The 23441-nt window shown below is 33.5% G+C and overlaps 1 protein-coding gene across 1 annotated transcript in view; it reads left to right on the top strand.

The window, feature by feature from the left end:
• The first annotated feature begins 462 nt into the window (after positions 1 to 462).
• The window catches only part of LOC135136003 (uncharacterized), a 68711-nt gene continuing 45732 nt past the window's right edge, over positions 463 to 23441 (top strand). Inside the window, exons 1-2 of the mRNA XM_064065111.1 lie at positions 463 to 500; positions 9671 to 9893. Of these exons, the coding sequence (XP_063921181.1) occupies positions 9687 to 9893 (207 nt within the window). The 5' untranslated portion in view covers positions 463 to 500; positions 9671 to 9686. The remainder of the gene's footprint in view (positions 501 to 9670; positions 9894 to 23441) is intronic.

Here is a 23441-nt window from a genome sequence, read left to right as displayed (position 1 = left end):
GAATAAATGATATTAGTGTTTCCTATTTTACAAATTCTTTTCAACTATAGATCAAGTAATTTTACAAAAAAAATTGAAACTAATAATAATAATTGGCGGAATTAAAAAAAAACAATTCAATTGTAAAACAAAACAAAAATATTTTTTGTTTTACAAATGTTGTTATCGCAAGTCGCATATAACACAGAGAGGGTGAAGAGATATTACATTCATATCTTAAACTCCCAGCGCCATCTATTAATGACCGGGATGTATTATCGGCTTTCGTGGTTTTATCCATGTCATGTGCCTGAGTGCCTCTACTCGAAAAGCTAAGTTATAATTTTGGAAATGTATTGGTTCTAACGTCATATAAATAATAATGCCAAAGGAAGTGGTTTACACCTATATTACACATCTCCATATTTGCTCTAATTATCTTATCTTATCTTTTTATTTTTAATTACAAACTGTTGGCACATCTGCAGTAGTCGAAAAATATTCGTGAATGTCTGTCATTTGTAAGTACTTTACTAATTACTATAAATATGTACATTGGACATATACCTACCTAATTACTTTTATGACGTTACATAAAGATAAATTTTCCTGCTTAAATCACCAATTTTTTGCAACTATACTTAATTGTATGGATTTAAAATAGGTACAATGAAGCAACATTTATTGTTTTATGTGTCAACTATGTAACATAATTCTGATTTTTTATTTTTATGGGGAATGTTGTGAAAAACTAGTAACTAAATTATTGGCTATTTTGACTCAGACGGTCTGAACCAGTTATGAATAACTGTATAAGTATATTTTACTAAATACTAATACAATTTTCACTTCAATTGCCAAAGAGACCATGCACAAGAATTTTTAGTTTGTAATACCTTTTCTAAATACAATATTGGCAGCATATTATTTACAGTTAAGCGAATACTAAAAACAAAAAACTACAAAAAAGAAAGAGACTGTTAAATAATAATAATAATAATAATAATACTTTATTTACCTTCAGAAAATATACAGAAAATACAGCAAATATTTAAGAAGGGTTGTCATATTAGTAAAAATTGTAAATGCAAGTTTGTCTTTGTTTATGCATAGTTTGTTTTTACTGACCCATTGTTGCACTAGGGAAAATCAATGTCTGCACCAGTAATAATGAAGTTGGTATTTTGACGTCTTCTTTACCAATTTTAATAAATCATTAATAAAAATTGAACAGAGTCGGTCCGAGAATTGATCCTTGGGGTACCCCGATAGTGACAGTCGATTCTGGAGAAAGAGTGTTATTTACAAGCACTTTTTGAGTTCTGTCTGATAGATATGATTGGAACCACTGTAAAAGGCTGTACTCCTTATCCCATGCGTTCTAATTTATGAAGCAGTAATTCATGACTTACGCAGTCAAAAGCCTTTGTAAAATCTCCAAACAATCCGAGGCAAGAGATGTTTTTGTCCATACACTAGGATATTTGTCTAAGGTAATCATTTAAAAATGACAAAAGATTGTTGTTTATGACATGTTCAAAAATTTTGGATATACTAGGTAAAATGCTAATCGGTCTATAATTAGATTACGTGATGATCATTTTTTTGTGAAGTGGAATTACTATGGCTTGTTCTAGTGCAATGGGAAAATGTCCATAACTTAAGGATAAATTAACAATATGTGCTATAGGTTCAGCAATAATGGTTCCTACTTTTTTCAATAGGCTGTTTGATATTTCATCATCTCCAGATGATTTAGAATTTTTTAGTTGAAGTATAATTTGGAGAATATCTGAATTTATGACTGGCAAAAGGTTTTAGACTGTGGCAAGTTAATGGAATATTTATTGAAAAGATTGGCACTATCTTGATTGTTTAAAGAAAATCCATTTTGGGTAATTTTAACTTCATTTTTAATTTTAATTTTATTAGAACACTCTCTGATAATGTCCCACATAGTTTTATTTTTGTTAGTGGAGGTGAAAAGCCTGTTTTCATTGTATTCTGTTTTGTTTTAATTAGTAAGTGTTTGTATTCTTTGCTAATTTTTTTAAATTCATCCTTAAAAACGGGAAAGTGCAGGCTAACATTTGCACAAAGTGAGACAGTATATTTTAGGTTCATGATTTCCGAAGTAATCCATTTTTTCTTGCAATCGTTAAGCATGTTTTTTAATTTTTTTAAAGGGAAATGATAATTCAAAAAGTCTTCTAAAATCAGACATAAAAGTGTCGAATAAAAGTTGCGTATATATCTATCACTAGATCTTTGAATTGGTGGGCACCTTGGATTAAAAGATAATAATTCTTGAGCAGTATGATCAGCTAAATTAAAATTTACGACTCGCGTGTATTACTTAATGTTATTTGCAGATGCAAAAATGTTATCAAGACATGTCTTATTGAGAGTTGGTTCTGTTATAGTTTGAACTAAATTAAAAGTTGCTAATAAATCTAGTAAATACGGTTTATGGGATGAATCTACCAGGAAGTTTACACTGAAATCTCCCACAACAATAATTGGACCACGTTAACCAAAAACGTACTAAACCACAAAATTGCAATTTGAGTAATACTAGAGTAAACTTTCATTAAAAACTAAAAATTTGTATTAATGTCTGAATAAAATTTTTGCCTTAAGAATACATGACTTTAAGAATGTAGTCTATTTTGTTAATGGCATCAAAAACACCCAGTCCTTTACAGTTTTAAAGAAGCATTTTGGCGCTTGGTTCTTTTTTGAGAAACCCATGATATTAAATTTATTATTCCGTAAAAAGGCACTAAGTAACTTTTTGAAAAATATTATATATATTTATATTAATTTAACGACCTGCTATAAAAAGGAACATATGCCATGAAACAAAAACAAAAATTATTATGTTAAATTTGTTTCCCCTAATTCGAAATCGATATCATTTGAAAAACCCTCCACATAAAATTCACAGTTTATTCCCCGTAAGTTTTTGTAAAAGAGTTTTGCACCCTCGGGAATAAAAAGACATAATGTTTTTAGATCTGGCAACTTTTTACGCGAAATTGTTTTTCCATTGGGCCATAATGTAGACAATTTTCCAAAATTTTTCTTTTAATGCATCAAAACTTCATTGTAGATCTCATTTTCCTGATTACTTTTCATAAAAATAGAAAGCGGTTTATCTTTAGTAAGTTTAATCATTTTTGTTTTCAAGCATCTAATTTTTTGTTCATGTATGCCTTCTATTTGTGACACTACACTCTAAATCGGCTTCACTACAAAAATGTTCTTTCTGCATAAACTAAACAATAAGTGGATTTTTCTTTCTACCATTTAACATAATATTGGGATAATCTTGTGGCGTATATACTTAATGACTCCAAAATCTTTGTCATTTGGTAAAAAACTATGTTCCGAAACAAAAAATTGCAAATAAATCGTTTGTTAAGTAGAATGTTGCTGTAAAATTGATTTTAGCATGAATACAATTTTTATATTACTATTTTGACGCCCACAAGAGTCAGACCACAGAGTCGGTTCTGTTATATCCTTTTTGGTAAAATTTTCAGTAGGTATTAAGCTCTTAAGACAAGATCCCACCTTTTGTGCGCCACGACCTATTTTCTTTTTTTCCAAATAAAATAGTGTCCTTTCCTTGTTTTACCGGAGTAAATACCCTCGTTATAAAGCCAAAATTGACGCTTATAAAACACTAAGTTTGTACGATAGTTACAAGGAAACAAAGCACTGCACAACCAATTAAAAAAAGTGCTGTGTCGCTTGGTACCTTTTTGATTAAAACATAATCCCAGATTTATTAAAGGCGCATAGTTTTACCTCAAATTTTGGTATAAAAATAATTAAGACAAATAAAGGATGTTTACAAATTAGTTTTTGACATTAAATTCTGACTGTTAGGATGTTTTTGGTTAACATCGTTCAATTGTTCTAAATATTATTAGATACTATGGAGAGTTTATATTTAAAATATCTATCGCACAGCATTCTATAACATTAACTATAGATTTTTCTTTAATCTGTGGTCAAGTCTGCAGATTTTAAATTAGAGTTGACAAAGTTTGATACGCCACCATGTCTTATTTTGTCACGGCAGAAACTAGAACATAATAAATAGCTTTCCAAGTTGATAAGCTTAATTTGGTAAGAAGACCGCCAATGTTCGCTAAGTACTACAATACTAGATTTTATTTCAGATAATACATAACTTGAAGCTTTTCTATTTTGTTGGCCAAACCTTGTATATTTTGGTGTACAAGATGAAACGAAGTTATTTTTTGGTGTAAATACAAGTTTTACGTGTGGCCCCTTTCCCTTGGACTTTTGTAAAAATCGATTTTGGAAAATAAAATCTGCTTACTTTGACGCCCTGTGGCCAAAATTCCGATTTAATTTTAGCTCTAGTAATCTTAAATGTAGAAAACTTTTCAGACGTACAATTGGTTCCAGTAGAGCAGTTTTCTTATTCTAATACGTCATCTTCCTTTGTTTTAGGATGAATTCTAGTAACACAAATCTACTGTTCTTATGTCAATGTATCTTTTTGCCGTTGTTTCATTTCTGCTTCTCTCATCTGCTCATGAAATTTTTTTTCTAAGCTCGAGTTCCTTGTAAGTAGATCATTTATTACCAAACACAAATCTTCAATTGAGTTCTTCTAATCCTTTGTCGTATCCTTTAATATCGAATTTTCCCATAGCAGGGTCTGTTGAATGAATAAGTTATTCTGATCTGATCCGTCGTCGTCATTACTTGTAGAGAAATATTCTGTCGTAACTGAAGAACTTGTGTCACAACAATTTTTCTTGTTGTAACAGCTCGTATGTGACCACACACCACAATCCGAACAAAACACAGTTACACACGTTTTTTTACTGCCCCTGATCCACAAACAAAACAGAGCACTCTTTCAATTTGTGATGTAACGTCGGCCATCTTGCAAATAAAGACAGTAAAGAGAAAGTTATCCGTTACTAAAGGACAGTAAGATGAGGAAATTTCATATCTGAGGGTTTGCAGTAAAATATATCAACATCATGTTCTATTCTAGAATAATTGTAAATTGCGTGATAAAGTGGTGACGATTTTAAGATGTTAGTTTTCGGTTGAGGTACATGGATGTTTATTTGACTCCACAGTTGAGGACAATCAGTGATGTTGTGTTGACAAATACTGACCATTTCAACTTTTTCAAGTACCCTCTAAGAAAATAAAGGGCGGGCGGGTGGGGATACTACTTGCCAAAATAAGACTGATTTGCCAAATGGCATACCCTTGCAGAAAATAAAGGGTGGGTGGACGGGGCAAATATTTGCCAAGAGAAGGCTGATTTTGTCAAATGATATACCTTCCACCCTTCATTTTTTAGAAAGTAGGTCATTTGCCAATATCAGTATTATCTTAGCAAGTACTAGCCCCGCCCACCCACCCTCTCTTTTTTTAGAGAATATCTCATTTGCCAAAATCAGTCTTATCTTAGTAGGTATTAGCCCCACCCACCCACCCTGTTTTTTTAGAGGAAATGTCATCTGCCAAAATCAGTTTTATCTTAGCAAATACTGATGACCAACTGTTACAAAAAGTGATCAAATTTTCGGAACATTACGAGTTTACCTACTTATATGCACAAGACAGGAATTTTCTCTAGTGTTTAGTTGGTTATGCATTAATGGATTTTTCTTTTGTTGGTTTTGTTTTTGTTTATAACTTATAAATGTATTCTTTTTTTTGTTTGTTTATTTATTAATGAAAAATGACAGTTTGTTTTGTTAATAATAATCCACAATTAATTACTACTGGTTGTTATGGTTATTGTCCAAAAAATAAATAAGGATTTCAGTCACCATCGTTACTCAGAATCTACATCATAAAGAATTTTTTTGTTATTTTTTGGGACTCCCGAAACCCACGTACATAACGGACTGAAGAGTTAATCTTTTAATTTTCCAGACACCCGCTATAGGTATGGCATTATCAAATTTCTTCTAAAAAATCTACGGAGATATATAAATTTCTGAATTTATTGTTTACAGAAATGTCTATTATAAGATAAAAGTTGCTGAAAGAAAATCCAACTTTATCATAAAAAATATTTATTATCCGTTCACGATCTTTATATAGGGTTGGCCATGAAAATCTAGTGAGTTTGTTGGTATTCGATGCAGAAGAATAAAAATTCCCTGAACTTTTTTCGTTAGGTTGTGTTGCATTAAATTAAAGGTTAAAAAATATGCCAGAAATATAAACATTGTTGCCGATACTTTCAGTTTTCAGTAGCAATGACCAAGTTAACGGTATCCATTTCTTAGAAAGCATAAAACTTTACGCTATTTAAAACAGGCTTTTTGTAGTGTTCATTTCATATGTAAGGAACAAACACTAAAATTGGACTCGCTAGACGAGGTATAACATTTTTTTGGTTTTTTGTATGAAAAAATGATATTAATATAGATGTATCATACATCAAACTGCAGCTTTTTTCATTTTCTAGAGCGCAGAGACCAGTTCAATCAACTAAAAAAATATGGCTGAGAAATATTGTAAAAAAAGCACCATTTTATGTTTTCTTTTCAAGTTTTTTGAGTCATAACCATCATAGAATCGCTTGAAAATTCGCACATGGATAAAACATCACTTTTTACAGGGCGCAGAGTCATTAAATGTTTGTTAGTGGTACAATTTGTTTAAATAATAATGTGTTTATTAAAATCAAAATATACCACAAATTAATGCAAAATACGTCGAATAATTTTAACAGGAATATCAGAGGAAAATTAATGATCTATTGGTTAGCAGAGTTTTTAACAAACACTAACAATTATTGAAAAAAATGGGTATCAATTCGACAGAATTTGAGCAGTTAGTACTTTGCCGGTAGGAGCGCCACTAAAATTTACGGAAGCGACTTTCCAGGTAAAATCCTTATCGCCTGCTTTACCATAAGCTGATTGTTAGAGTTGTCGGCTGATTTTTCTAATTTATGGCAAGGAACTCAGTTTTATAACAAGCCGCCAGGACCGGCCGTAGTAATCTATTGTTAAAGAAATTAACTTTTACCCAATGAGGTACCATCATAAAACTGAATTAAAACTATAACTATAACTATAATATTTTTACTCCACTCAGGATCCTGAATTCAGTACACATGATTACTAAAAATTAATTGTAATATTATTGTTAATATATATTTTGCTTTCTTAATTAATAAAACTAATAAACATATTTATAATAATAATAAAAAATATATAAAATACAGCTTTTGTTTAACACGTATAAGTAGCTAAGTGTATCTACTACTTATCCCAGAAACGAGGTGTTTTAAAAAAGCCCTGCGCCCAGTAACTTCTCCCTTCATTGTTTACTCGAAAAAAGTGCTCGTATATGTTTTCTTTTGCCGAGAGATCATTTTCAAAATATATTTATAATAAAAATATGCAAGTCTTGGTGATGAAAAATGTACTAGTAAATTATTAAAGTACATAAAAAAATAGAAACAAATTTTAGTTGTTTTAAAAAAATCTCTCGCAGAGGCAGGTTCTTCTTTTTTCTTGAATCAATTATTTCGGGCAATAATGCGCCAAAGTAAAATCTGCCAAGTTTATCTGCCATCTTTTTACATATTTCTTCGTCTTTATAATTTTTTTCTATATTTATTCCTTTGGGTGTCTACACAACAAAATAAACTTGTGAAATACCCGTAACAAGCATTTGTCCCTGGTCTTGAAAGTTGTAATCATGATTCTTTTTTTAGTTTCAATTCTCTGTCTGTCAATGTACAAAATTTGATTATTTTTTTCTAACCGCTTTTTCGGGAGACAAATCTTGCGATTTTGAAGGGCATTTAATTTCGACTAATGCACTCCTATCCTCTAGACCCTGTCTGGATTAGCAGCCAAGTAAGGAAATTGTTTTGAAATAAACAAGCCACACCGTTCAGTTTTTATATTTTTATTTATTTCAAAACACTTGACAGCTTTTTCCTCATTTTGCTGTCCATAGTATGTATGACTGTTACCTCTAAATGTACTGTACAACAGACACTCCACAGTTTTAGCTATTGCTGTAGTCGGTCTAAGTTTGTAAATACGTCCAAAATTTGAAACCGTAACCCTAATTTCTCTTTCTTTTGCCCAAATGTGCCTGTTGCCTAGTGTCTGTTTCAATTTGGTCTAAATTCAAAGATAATTTTCTCAAAAAAACCTCTTTAGCTGTCACAAATGTTTCTACATCTGTGACAGGATTTTCTAAAAAATATTTAAACCATAATCGCAGTTGGGACCAGCATACGCAAATTTTTTTACGACATATTTTTTTACAAATACTTTGTCTAAGACGAGCTTTTTTTATAGACGAACAATATTTTTTTGTTATTAAACCAAGACCGTTTTAATCACAATATATTTACTTATCCCCTCTAAAAAATTGATGACGTCAGCTCAAAAGTTTGCCGTATAATCCTATTTAAAGTTTACAAAATATGATGAATCTCTTCTTGTAATTTATCATTTCATTCATATTTTTTGGATTCGGATATACAGCGTGAAATCTAATGTGAAAAAAAACATAATAGGCATGCAGTCGTCACGTTTCCGATAGCGAGGGAAGTACTGTCTAAACTCTTTAGACCAATTTTTTTGATTTTCCCATTTTTCCATTTCTCAATTTTTCAATGTTTCAGTTTGGGATTTTTTCACTGTTTCGATTCTTTAATTTTCCTTCCATTTTTAGGTTTTTCAATATTTCAGCTTTGGAATTTTGCAATATCTCGTTTCTTCAATTTTTCAAATTTTTGATATTGTGTTTTCTCGGTTTTTAAATTTTTCGATATTTTAATTTTTCAGTTTTTAAAGTTTTAGGTTTTTAGATTTCTCACTATCTCGACTTTTCGATTTTTCAGTTCCATGATTTTTCAATTTGTCGAATTTTTAAATTTTAGATTTTTTGTTCTCGATCATTCAATAATCTGAGTTTTCAGGCTTAGATTTTTTTTGTTGTTCAATTCTTGTATTTTTAAAATTTTTGTTTTTTAAATTTTCCTATTTATCAACTTACTGGGATTTCAATGTTTTGATTTTTTTATTGTTCAATTTCTCGATTTTTTTAATTTTTAGTTTTTGATACGATTTGGCAGACAAAGAAACTAAATCATCAAATCAATTTATCCAACTTAAAAAAAAATATCAAAGCCTACTTTATTATATAAAGATCGTGAATGGATAATACACTAATTAGGGGAACCAATATTTTCAGGTTTCTGTTTTTACATACCTACATTTAAAAAAGTGTTGGATCATAACATTATAAGCAGCCGAAATAGGGGAACTTGTGATTTAATCATAAACGGAACAAATATTCTCTCCCTATACGAATCGGCTATGAAAGTAGGTACCTGACTTACACTATATAAATATTTTTTTATAATTTAACTCTAGTGAACATAATCCACTCCGCACATGTCCATTATTCCCACTATTTGCTTAAAATTTTTCCAACTATATAATGGATACAAATAGGGAACATTTCGCACACAGCTATGATTCGCAATTAATAACCCGATCGACACCCACCACGTGAAATCAGCCATGAAAACACCATTGTTATCCAACAACCTCATTATCGTGAATAAATAAACATTATCAGGAACATTATACGCGTCAAGTTCTAAAGTATGCTTTTAATATCGTCATTTATTTTCCAGTAATCGGGTGAGGTCTATGGAAAGGCCTCGAGAATACGGAGAAGATCCACCGCCAGGTCTTGAGGCCATGTGGGGTATGGAAACGGCAGCTGAATGCGATTGTCCCGGGCCGCCTCCGGAATTCCTACTTCCACCGCCCCCCAGGCCGCCCATACTTCAACCGTCTGACCCGATGTACTGCACTGAAGATCCTCTTCCCATCGAAACGTGTGATGCGCTGCCGGTAAGTGATTCTGATTGGAATTATAGTTTCAAACTAACATAATTTAATGAGAATGAATAAAATTAATGTTTTATCTGAGTGAGATTCTGCAGTACTAACAAATAAGTTTTATTCCTGGGACGAATTTGTTTTTGACGGTCACAAGAACACATGACAAATGTTCTAGTGTGGCGTGGTACAATATTTGTCGATTTAGAGCCAATAAATCATCCTGTACTCAAGGACAGTAAACCTTTTAAGTACAGGTGCAATTCCAAGGGGCTACCGGAACGAAAGTGCTGATGTATTTACAATATTATTGATTTATTTCTTTATAGTCTTTTTGAGAAGATCGTAGAATCCGCACTTTGTGTTCTTGATTTTATTGCCGCTTTTACAGCCGGACTGGTAGCCAACGTCAAGACGTTTCTGTGTTTCTCTTCACAACCTTATTATGCTGGTGGCATTTAAATTCACCTTTTTGTACATACACCTGTACCCTGTACACATACTCGTATAATTCCACATTTCAACTAAGTATTTCCTTTGTATGCATCGTGTCAAGTGACATTTCTGTTAACTGCCAAAAATGTAATAAATGACTGATTCTTGGAAGTGCCAGCACCCCCTGAAACAGGGAAAAGTCATTTATCTGAAGAAGCCATAAATTTGACAAGGACCTGGATGGAGCTGTAAAATGTCTTTAGCGCGGTAATTATGAAACAAATATTTAGCGTGGCACTTAACATTTAGAGATGGTTTATGGTTTGGTCATTGTCGGTGTACAATTTTCGAGAGACTTTCACGGCAACAGCCGGTCATAAACTCATTATGTATTAATCACAGGAAAGGCAGCGAAATGCTAAACTGTTTATTCACAATAAAAGAATTTAAATTGCACGTTTAATTATTAAGCAAGAGCTTAATTTTTTAACACAACGATTCAGCGACGGAAGCTCTTACGTTATTTCTTAATAATGAACCCGTGAAGAGCAAACGAACGTTAATGAACACATTTTCACCAGCAGCCTCTCAAATTATGAGTGGAACTGTGCAGTTCAAAGTTGTATTAATTATTTTTAATTGTACTTTCCCGATTTCTCCAGCGATTTTTCGAGAATAAAGAAATCATTCAACGGGTTTTGCTTTGAATGAGTCTTTTTCTTTCTCGAATTTCGTCGCCCGGATTAATATCTATCAGACGATGCAAACTTAGTTCTGAGAGCTGTATACGAAACTTCTTGATATTTATTTACCTCATATGGTTTATTTTTACTACCGTTTAGACGATTCCGAGTCCACCACATAAAATCTGGGAGAGAGATCATATTTTAACTTTTTCCGTTCATTTCAGGTCCTGTAAGTTATATGAATGGCGCACTGCGACGTATAAATATCTGTTGATATACGTACCAGCTGCTATCAAGAACGTTTTACATAGCAATACAAACTTTGTTTTGACTTTGTAGATATGAACACTCGACTTAAACGTATTTACGGTATATTACCTGATAGTAATAATTGTAAAATGTAGTCTGACTCAACTCCGAACCGTTCTACCGAAAATTCCACCTGAGTTTATTAATACTGGTACAGACTTGGGTCTTTGTAGACGCTTAATAGTAAACGTTTGTAGAAGCAGACGCAATAAAATTTCATCAAATACAAATAGCGAGACAGATTTTAGTATAAATAGAACAGATTACTGCGTTATTATGTTTGTTTTCAGTCAGGCAGCTCTGGTAGCAAGTACAATGTTTAATAAATAATTCGGAATTTGTTAAACCTGTTGAAATACAAAAAAATTGTAGTGTCATGATTATATTTATATACATTTACAAAAGGCAAAATTTCATGAATGAGTGTTTGATAATTTCAGAGTCACATAGAGTCGCCAGATAGCACCATCAAATATGATGTTTTAAATCGTAAAATTTACATATGAAATGTAAGCATGACCCCTGTGGGAAATACTCTGTCCATTAAATATTAACACATCATTGTAAATGCACTATGTAACTAACGATGAGCCACAAATGCACTGTCATCAAATTTGTTCTTGACAATAAAGTTTAATAATATGTGGTTCACGGGAATAATGTATCAATCATGACTAAGTCATCACATTGACTCGCTAATCATAATCGGAATAAATAATATTCAGACGGTAAATTGAAATGTCACGTTGTGCAGTGCGATTGTTCGTGGTAGTGAATTATCAAAATTGTTTATAATTTGACATATTGATTCAAACGTATTCGGAATATGTGGGCGGAATCAATGCAAATTATTGTTTACCGAGAGAATAGGGCAGGTATGATTAATTTCATTAGAATCAACACAATGGATAGTCCTTATTGTATAATACTGGTGAAAGGGAAGCTCTATAGCTGGAAACGTGGCAGTAAAAAATATGGATTATTATTAAATAGCTCTCTTAATATGCAATAACAACTTAATAATTTACAACTTACTATTTTTGAATGGAAATCTGTCAGTTATTTTTCCAAAATTAAAAGTTTTTCTCATTTTCGGTAGGATTTTTTTTTCGTATTAAAATTGACCACAAAAATTACAAGTCACATAAAAGCGCAACGAAAGCATTAATACTTGGTGATGTCACAACGCCCTCTATAAATGACCGTATTTTTAATAAAATTGTCCTAAAATTAAGTTTCATAATAAGTGATCTTTTTGTTTTATGACATGAATAACATGACACAATAGAGAAAATTTAGAATGAAAAATATCGGCGAACAGAACTTACGTTTAATATCTATTAGAACGTTATGGTCATTAGTATACCATTTTTACTTCCCGAGCATATAGTAATCGAGTCCATCGAACGAATTGCCACTTTTATGTTTTCTCGACGTTTCATGACGAAAAAGTAGTCTCCCGTTTCCGTTTGTCTGTCTGTCTGTCTGGTGTCTGTATTTATATTGCAAATATCATGCATCAATAATTTGATGACGCCATTTCAAAGAATTTTATATTTGATTTAACTGTTATGCAAAAATATAGTTCTATAAGTGTGATGTACGAATCCGTTTTGAGAAGAATGTGAAACCTTCTCGGGGCCGCCAAATGTTTTTTTAGCATGCGAAACCTACTCAAGGGTCCCAGTTGTTTTTTTTTTATATAAAACTTTCTCGGTAGCCCCAAATATCTTTTTTTTTTAATGTGAAACCTTCTCGGGGGTCCCAACTCAGTCTTTTTTAAAAATGTAAATCCTTCTAGGGCCCCCAAATTTCTTTATTTAAGAATGTGAAACCTTCTCGGGGATCCCAACTGTCTTTTTTTTTAAATGTAAAATCTCGAAGGTGCCAAATGTTTTTTTTTAGAATGTGAAATTTTCTCGGGGGTCCCAACTGTCTTTTTTTAAAATCAAATTGATGACATCATCTCAAAATTTTGCCGGATAAATCTTACCTAAAATGTCCAAAGTACAATGAGTCTATACTTGTAATTTATCAATGCATTCATATTTTTTAGATTTGCTTATACAAGTGACTCAAAAAAAATAATGAATCAATCAGTAAATTTATTTTATTGATTGATCAAGAATGGCAAAAATTAATACTTTGAAGTCTTTGAAGCCACAATCAGTTTTATCTTAGCAAGTTCTAGCCCCGCCCACCCACCCTCTATTTTCTCAAAGGATATGTCATTTGCCAAAATTAGTCTTATCAGACAAATACTAACATTTTAGCAAATGACATACCTTTTAAGAATATAAAAGGCGGATGAACGGGGCTAGTACTTGCTAAGATAAGATTTATTTTGGCAAATGACATATCCCCTGAGAAAACAGGGGGTGGGTGGGCGGGGCTAGTATTTGCTAAGATAAGACTTATTTTGGCAAATAACATACCCTCTGAGAAATTAGAGGGCGGGTGGGCGGGGCTAGTACTTGCTAAGATAAGACTTATTTTGGTAAATGACATATCCCCTGAGAAAACAGGGGGTGGGTAGGCGGGGCTAGTACTTGCTAAGGTAAGACTTATTTTGGCAAATAACATAACCTCTGAGAAAATAGAGGGCGGGTGGGTGGGGCTAGTACTTGCTAAGATAAGACTTATTTTGGCAAATGACATATGCTCTGAGAAAATACGCGGCGGATGGGCGGGGTTAGTACTTGCTAAGATACGACTGATTTTGCCCCTATTAATCTTGTAAAAACTTAAATTGTTAAATTTAAAAGGTGTTAAATCTCAAATTTCCATAGTAACTAGGTAGTTAAATTCCTAAATCTAATTGGGTGTTTATTTTTTGTTTCATTCTACTTCAGAAGCGAGGGAAGTTCTGATGAAACAACTTTTGATGAATTTTTTTTTGAATGTGAAACCTTCTAGGGGGGTCTCAATTGTCTTTTTTAAAAATGTAAAACCTTCGCAAGAGGGCCAAATGTCTTTTTTAAGAATGTGAAACGTTCTCGAGGGTCCCAACTGGTTTTTGTTAAAAACATAAAACCTTCTCAGGGGCCCCAATTATATATTTTTTAAATGTACAACCTCCTCGAGGGCGCCAAATGTTTTTTTTTTTTAGAACGTGAAAGGTTCCAAGGGGTCCCAACTGTGACTGTTTTGTTTTAAGAATGCGAAACCTTCTCGGGGGTTCCAAATGTCTTTTTTTAAAAATCATATTGTTGATGTCATCCCAAAATTTTGCTGGATAAATTCCATCTAAAATGTGCAAAATATGATTAAATTATACTTGTAATTTATCAATGCATTAATATTTTTTAGATTTGCTTATACAGGGTGACTCAAAAAAACATGAATCAATCAGTAAATTTATTTTATTGAATAAATCAAGAACTGCAAAAATTAATACTTTGAAATTTTGCAGATGTTTTAAAGTTATTGTAAGCATGTAACTAAATATATCTGTTTATTCCCCCCAAGAAATTGATGATGACATCATCTCAAAATTTTGCCGAATAAATTCTATCCAAAATGTGCAAAATATGATGAGTTTTTACTTGTGATTTATCACTGCATTCGTATTTTTTAGATTTGCCCTTTATTTTCTGAGAGGATAGGTGTGTCATTTGTCAAAATTAGTCATATCTTAGCAAGGAATAGCCCCGCCCACCGGCCCTCTATTTTCTTAGAGAGTATGGCATTTGCCACAATCAGTTTTATCTTAGCAAGTACTAGCCCCGCCCACCCACCTCCTATTTTCTCAGAGGATATGTCATTTGCCAAAATTAGTCTTATCTTAGCAAGGACTAGCCCCGCCCACCCACCTTCTATTTTCTCAGCGAATTATGTCATTTGCCAAAATTAGTCTTATCTTAGCAAATACTAACATTTTAGCAAATGACATACCTTTTAAGAATATAAAAGGCGGGTGAACGGGGCTAGTACTTGCTAAGATAAGATTTATTTTGGCAAATGACATATCCCTTGAGAAAACAGGGGGTGGGTGGGCGGGGCTAGTATTTGCTAAGATGAGACTTATTTTGGCAAATAACATAACTCTGAGAAAATAGAGGGCGGGTGGGTGGGGCTAGTACTTGCTAAAATAAGACTTATTTTGACAAATGACATATCCTGTGAGAAAACAGGAGGTGGGTGGGTGGGGCTAGTACTTGCTAAGATGCGACTGATTTTGCCCCAACATTAATTTTGTCAAAAACTTAAATTGTTAAATTTAAAAGGTGTTCAATCTCAAATTTCCATATTAACTAGTTAAATTCCTAAATCTAATTGGGTGTTTATTTTTTGTTTCATTCTACTTCAGGAACGAGGGAAGTTCTATTGAAACAACTTTTAACCAATTTTTTTAGAATGTGAAACCTTCTCAAGAGCGCCAAATGTCTTTTTTAACAATGTGAAACGTTCTCGAGGGTCCCAACTGTCTTTTGTTAAAAACGTAAAACCTTTTCAGGGACCCCTATTATTTTTTTTTTTTAATGTACAACCTCCTCGAGTGCGCGAAATGTTTTCTTTTTATAATGTGAAATCTTCTAAGGGGTCCCAACTGTAACTGTTTTGTTTTAAGAATGTGAAACCTTCTCGGGAGTTCCAACTGTCTTGTTTTAAGAATGTGCAACCTTCTCAGGGGCCCGAAATGTCTTTTTTTTAAGAATGGGAAATCTTCTAGGGGGTCCCAACTGTAACTGTTTTGTTTTAAGATTGTGAAACCTTCTCAGGAACCCCAAATGTTTTTTTAAGAGTGTGAAACCTTCTCGGTGGTCCCAACTGTCTTGTTTTAAGAATGTAAAACCTCCTCGAGGGTCCCAAATGTTTTTTTTAAGAATGTGAAACCTTCTCGGGGGTCCCAACTGTCCTTTTTTTAAGAAAGTTAAACCTCGGGGGCTCCAACTGTCTTGTTTTAAGAATGTGAAACCTTCTACGAGGTCCCAACTGTAACTGTCTTGTTTTAAAAATGTGAAACCTTCTCGAGGGCCCCAAACGTCTTTTTTTAAAAATGAAACGTTCTCAGGGGTCCCAACTGTCTTTTTTTTAATATAAAGCCTTCTCGAAGACCCGAATGTCTTTTCTAAATATGTAAGACCTCCTCGAGGGCTCCAAATGTTTTTTTTAGATTGTGAAATCTTCTCGGGGGCCCCAAATGTTTTCTTTTAAGAATGTGAAACCTTCTAAGGTGTCCCAACTGTAACGGTTTTGTTTTAAGAATGTGAAACCTTCTCAGGAGCCCCAAATGTTTTTGTTTAAAACGTGAAACCTTCTCGGGGGTCCCAACTGTCCTTTTTTAAAGAAGGTGAAACCTTCTCGGGGGTCACAAATGTCTTATTTTAAGAATGTGCAACCTTCTCGAGGGCCCCAAATGTTTTTTTTGAGAATGTGAAACCTTCTCGGGGGTCCCAACTGCCCTTTTTTTAAGAAAATTAAACCTCGGGGGCTCCAACTGTCTTGTTTTAAGAATGTGAAACCTTCTACGAGGTCCCAACTGTAACTGTCTTGTTTTAAAAATGTGAAACCTTCTCGAGGGCCCCAAACGTCTTTTTTTAAAAGTGAAACGTTCTCGGGGGTCCCAACTGTCTTTTTTTTTAATATAAAGTCTTCTCGAAGACCCAAATGTCTTTTCTAAATATGTAAGACCTCCTCGAGGGCTCCAAATGTTTTTTTAAGAACGTGAAATCTTCTCGGGGGCCCCAAATGTTTTCTTTTAAGAATGTGAAACCTTCTAGGGGGTCCCAACTGTAACGGTTTTGTTTTAAGAATGTGAAACCTTCTCTGGGGCCCCAAATGTCTTTTTTTACGAATGTGAAACCTCCTCGGGGTTCCACCTGTCCTTTTTTAAAGAAGGTGAAACCTTCTCGGGGGTCCCAACTGTGACGGTTTTGTTTTAAGAAGGTGTAACCTTCTCAGGGGCCCCAAATATTTTTTTTTAAACGCGAAACCTTCTCGGGGGTCCCAACTGCCCTTTTTTAAACAAGGTGAAACCTTCTCGGGGGTCACAAATGTCTTGTTTTAAGAATGTGCAACCTTCTCGAGGGCCCCAAATGTCTGTTCTAAGAATGTGAAACCTTCTCGGGGGCCCCAATTGTCTTTTTTAAATATGTACAACCTCCTCGAGGGCCCCAAATATCTTTATTTAAAAATGTGAAACCTTCTCGGGGGTCCCAACTGTCTTTTTTTTAATGTAAAACCTTCTCTGGAGCGCCAAATGCTTTTTTTAGAATGTGAAACCTTCTCAGGGGTCCCAAGTGTTTGTTAAAAAAGCAAAACCTTCCCGGAGGCCCCAAATGTCTTTTCTTTTTAAATGTGAAACCTTCTCGGGGGTCCCAACTGTCTTTTTTTAAATGTAAAACTTTCTCGGGGACCCAATTGTCTTTTTTAAAAATGTAAACCTCCTCCAGGGCGCAAATGTTTTTTTTAGAATGTGAAATCTTCTTGGGGCTCCCAACTGTCTTTTTTTAAAATCAAACTGACACGTCATCTCAAAATTTTGCCGGATAAATCCTATCTAAAATGTGCAAAATATGCTTAGACTATACTTGTAATTTATCAATGCATTCATATTTTGTAGATTTGCTTATACAGGGTGACTCAAAAAAATGAATGAATGAATGAATGAGTCAATTTATTGTATTGAATAAATCAAGAATTGGAAAAATGAATACTTTGAAATCTCGCAGATGTTTTCAAGTTATTGTAAGCATGTAACCAAATATATTTGTTTATTCCCCCCAAGAAATTGATGACGTCATCTCAAAATTTTGCCGAATAAATTGTACCCAAAATATACAAAAATGATGAGTTCTTACTTGCCCTTTATTTAAATTAGTCTTATCTTACCAAGGATAAGCCCCGCCCACCCACCCCCTATTTTCTCAGGGGATTATGTCATTTGCCAAAATCAGTCTTATCCTAGCAATTTGGCAAATGACATACCTTAATCTTAGCAAGTACTAGCCCCGTTCACCCGCCCTCTTATCTTTTTAAAAGGTATGTCATTTGCCAAATTGCTAGGATAAGACTGATTTTGGCAAATGACATACCTTTTAAAAAGATAAGAGGGCGGGTGAACGGGGCTAGTACTTGCTAAGATAAGATTTATTTTGGCAAATGACATATCCTCTGAGAAAATAAGGGGCGGGTGGGCGGGGCTATAGTGCTTGCTAAGATAAGACTTATTTTGGTAAATAACATACCCTCTGAGAAAATAGGCTCGGATAAGCGTGGCTACGATAAAACTGATATTGCCAAATGGCATACCCTTAAAGAAAATAAAGGGTGGGTGGGCGGGGCCAATACTTGCCAAGATAAGACTGATTTTGCCAAGTGATATACCCCCTACCCTTCATTTTTATAGAGAATAGGTCATTTGCAAATTTCTGTCAAATCGGTCTTATTTTAGCAGGTACTAGCCCCACCCGCCAGCCCTCTATTTTCTTAGCGGATATGTCATTCAGATTTTGCCTCTATTAATCTTGTAAAAACTTATTAAATTTAAAAGGTGTTAAATTGCAAATTTCCATAGTAACGAATTAAATTCCTAAATCTGATTGGGTGTTTATTTCTTATGTTTCATTCTACTTCAGGAGCGAGGGAAATTCTGTTGAAACAACTTTTGCCCAATTTTTTTTTTTTAATGTAAAACCTCGGGAGCGGCAAATGTCTCTTTTAAAAATGTGAACCCTCCTCGGGGGTCCAAACTGTCTTGTTTTAAGAATGTGAAATCTCCTTGGGGGCCCCAAAGTCTTTTTTTTAAGAATGTGAAACCTCGGGGGTCCCAACTGTCTTCTTTTTAATGTAAAACCTTCTCGGAGACCCAATTGTCTTTTCTAAAAATGTAAAACCTCCTCGAAGGCACCAGATGTTTTTTTTTAGAATGTGAAATTTTCTTGGGGGTCCCAACTGTCTTTTTTAAAAATGTAAAACCTTCTCGGGGCGCAAAATGTCTTTTCTAAGAATGTGATATCTTCTCAGGGGCTCCAATTTTTTTTAAGAATCTGAAACCTTCTCGGGATCCCAACTGTCTTTTTTTTTAATGTGCAACCTCCTCGAGGGCGCCAAATGTGTTTTTTTAGAATGTGAAACCTTCTAGGAGATCTCAACTGTAACCGTCTTGTTTTAAGAATGTGAAACCTTCTCAGGGGTCCCAAATGCTTTTCTTTTAACAATGTGAAACCTTGTCGAAGATCCCAACTCTTCTTTTTTAAAGAAGGTGGAAACTTCTCGGGGGTCCCAACTGTCTTGTTTTAAGAATGTGAAACCTTCTCGGAGACCCCAAATGTATTTTTTTTTTATGGGAAACCTTCTAGGGGGTCCCAACTGTAACTGTTTTGTTTTAAGAATGTGAAACCTTCTCAGGGGCCCCAAATGTTTTTTTTAACAATGTGAAACCTTCTAGGAGTTCTAACTTTAACTGTTTTGTTTTAAGAATATGAAACCTTCTCGGAGGCCCCAAATGTTTTTTCTAAGAACGTGAAACCTTTTCGGGGGTCCCAACTATCCTTTTATAAAGAAGGCGAAACCTTCTCGGGGTCCCCAAGTGCCTTTTTTTAAGAATATTAAATCTTTTTGGGGCTCCCAACCTTCTATATTGTTGTTACTCCATAGAAATTATCACGAAAAAATAAAATTCGGCAAAATCAAATTTTATAATTGTTCAGAGAAGCAGTATTTTTGGATTGTACTATAGGAGCGAGCGAAGTTCTGTCGAAATAACTTTCGCCCAATTTTTTTCTTTGTATCACAAAACCAAAATACAAAATCAAATTTTATAATTTTTTTTTAAAGAGTTGGATTTGTCGGATTATACTTAGCCTTCGACCAATTGTTTATTGATTAAATTAAGAACGTCATTTTCCAGAAAATATGAGAATAAACACGCCTTTATTTAAGTATGATCAAATAAGAATAATAATAATGATATTCAAAACATTTTATTCCATTATGCCTTAATTAATAATTTTAGTTCTATGTTTTGAGAAGACAACTCATTCAAATTAAACAAATTTCTACGTGACATTCTTTCGATGTATAAACATAAACAATCAAAGTTAAACGTGTACACTGATAATAATAATACATTATTTTCTACTACTAAATCTGCGAGTTGTCATTCACGCCACTGGTTTTTAATATACTTACTTACATCTCCAAATCATCTTGCCATTTTACGTAAGAGTATAGTTTTTTAATATTCGATTTAATTACAGAAATCTAGTGACATTCAAGTTTCTTTCCAACTGTTGAAACCGGAAATTAGATACTTCTTAACTCGTCCAAGTGAGTGAACTTGAAGAAGTAGCTATCAATTTTATCTTTTTAATTAAAGCCGAGTTTATTTGAATTTCTTTAATTTGCGAATCGTCGGTGAAATACTGGTCAAACTAAAAAATTCCTTTAGCTTTGCAAAAACTTTTTATGTGGTCATGGAATAAATTCTTGTAATTTTTTTTATAATTAGTTAATCTAAAAATAAAAAGCGAATTTTTGACGAAGACGTACACTTACCTATGTAATCTGGAGTAAGAACTATCATCATAACATATAAAAAATTAAAATATTTGCATCAAGCGAGCTTAATTCTTAATTATCTTTACACAGCTTGTTTACGAAAGCAGTCAGTGTTTGCTTACTTATTAATGTTACCTTGTACTTGGTAAAACATTTACAAAAATCGTTGTAGACATTTTTCAATGCGTTTGTTTGTTGTAATAATGATAATCGATTCGTATGTTCTGGAACATTTAAGAGATAAGATACCAATGATGAAATTATCGGTGAATAATGTAAAAAGACCGGTTTCGAACGTTGAAAATAATGGTAAATAAATAGTTCAAGTCTCCATTACCTGAGCTCCTGCACATGTTGTAATTACTGCATAGCGGTTAGCTAGATAAATACCATCATCCGAGTTGAGTTACGTTTTCAAGGGACTGATTTACAGCAATAAACTGTTGTAATCTACGTAGAATCATGATATCTTTTATGAAGCTAAAGGCTAATCGTAGTACCTGGAGCACGCACAGCGCGTTTCATAATAAAGAGCTTACAAAATATGTTAATAACCCCGAATAAAAAGTTTACCTGAGGTGATTGAGTGAGCAGAACCCGCTCTCTATGCCTTCTTCAAGTCGTACCCCACAGTCGAAGTAATCAAGTGACTGTGATAGAAAATGAGCCGTGCTGTGTTAACCAAGGCCTGAAGAGTTTTTATTTCTCTGGCCACGGTTCGATTATAAAGACGTTATATTTTTTCAAGAGATGAGTCTCACATTCGACTTGGCGGAGTCAACGCCTCGAACTAATTACGAGACTAAGTCGCGCCATATCGTGTTTATGTTTCGTAATTAATGCAAATTCAATGAGCAACAAGTAGTCGAGGTTCGAGGTGTTAAATGATCTCACAGTAAATAACATTAAACGAATGAAAATAACGCCACGGATCAACAAGCGAAACCTTATTTTCGAGCAACCACAAAAGTATTGCGTTCCACATCAGAAATTCAATACCTTTCTTGTGGGAATGTTAAGTATGAATGTCACAAAACAACCTATAAAACCTCCCAATACAGATTACCTCCTGTTTACACCTGACTCAGGTAGAAGTTTTATACGTAATCCGAAGAATTCCTTCTTTACGTTGGTACATACCTCGAAGTTTTCGGTGTTCAACGCCACGTTTAAAACAATGTCTTTTGTGTCGCAATTGCATTACACAAGCGGAAGTTGGTTTAATTTTGAGCGACACTTCCTTTAAATTTTGAAACAATTATTACTAATCTTTGATCTAACCGTAGGGTCTAGACCGACAGACGAATGCATACTTATTTCACGGATAATTTAAGGCGAAATACCACTATCTCACTGAGAAAATGATGACAGAACGCAATTGTGTCCCGACCAAAATGTATTTTTTTCATCGCCGGAGTTATTTTTCATGAAAATAGCAGACAGAGTGAAAAATATGAAGAATTTCAATTAAAATTCCATCTGGTTAAAGAATTTAAATAACACCGATAGGGACATGTTTTCGACTCGAAAGCAAAGGAAATTGTATTTTTCAAGTCGTTATCAAGGCATTTACGTGATTAGGCGGGTTAAACAAATGGAACATAGTTTTTGCTTACTGTTAATAATGGTTTTCTTAGTGCTTCAGGCACAGAATAAATAATAATTAGCTGTTTTGCTAAATAGCGTCACTAACTAACCTTAAAAAGTAAAAATATACTTAATTTGGATACACATATGCGTAATAGACCATGGAATATCAGCTGCTGTAAATGGACCATGATATAATTTATAGGTTGTCAAGCAGAGGGAAAATATTCTCCACACGCTGCATCAGCGACATCTTTTGCTCTTATTTCCTTAATAAACGTATATTTTCCGGATGTTTATTTCATTTAACAGTAAGTAAGTAAGTAAGTAAGTAAGTAAGTAAGTAAGTAAGTAAGTAATTTTATTGTGCTAAAAACATAAAGTTTATACACTCGTCCAAAGTTTACAAGAATGTAATAGTAAAAATAAACATAAAAACCATGCAATACAATACTTATGTAGATTATGAGCTAGCTACATGATAAACAAGAAATTACTCAAAATTATATTGAAAATATTCATTGAAACTATAAAAACTATTTTCGGTTAAGACATCCTTGATTTTTTTTAGAAATTGAGATGGTGGAAGGTGGCGGAAACTCTGAGGTAATTTGTTAAAGAACACTATACAGAAATAGTTCCTGGCAGTTCTGCAACGGTTTATTCTCAAATTTTCGATTAACAAATTTGTGGACCTGGTATTATAGTCATGGAAAGAACTCAGTGTAGGAAATTGATTGATTTGGTTTACTAAAAATTTAAAACAGTGATAAATGTACAAGCAGGGCAATGTCAAAATATTTAAGGATTGAAATGAAAATTTGCAATCATTACGATAACCAATACCTGAAAGGATTCTAATAGCTCTTCTTTGAAGCCTAAAGAGGTTTTGTGACGAGACGCTGTGTCCCCAGATTAGTATACCATATACTAAGTGAGATTGTATTAGCGCATAATATGCAATTTTTAATATATTTTGATCAACATGATTTGATAAGTTTCTTAAGAGATAAGTATTTTTAGAAATGATGTGAACAAT

The sequence above is a fragment of the Zophobas morio genome, unplaced genomic scaffold (genome assembly GCF_036711695.1).
Source record: "Zophobas morio isolate AGI-343-1 ecotype UQ-CSIRO unplaced genomic scaffold, CSIRO_AGI_Zmor_V1 ptg000026l, whole genome shotgun sequence".
In the NCBI taxonomy this organism is placed as follows: Eukaryota; Metazoa; Arthropoda; class Insecta; order Coleoptera; family Tenebrionidae; genus Zophobas; species Zophobas morio.
Note: the sequence above shows the minus strand (reverse complement) of the source record. Positions and strands in the feature narration are given on the sequence as shown.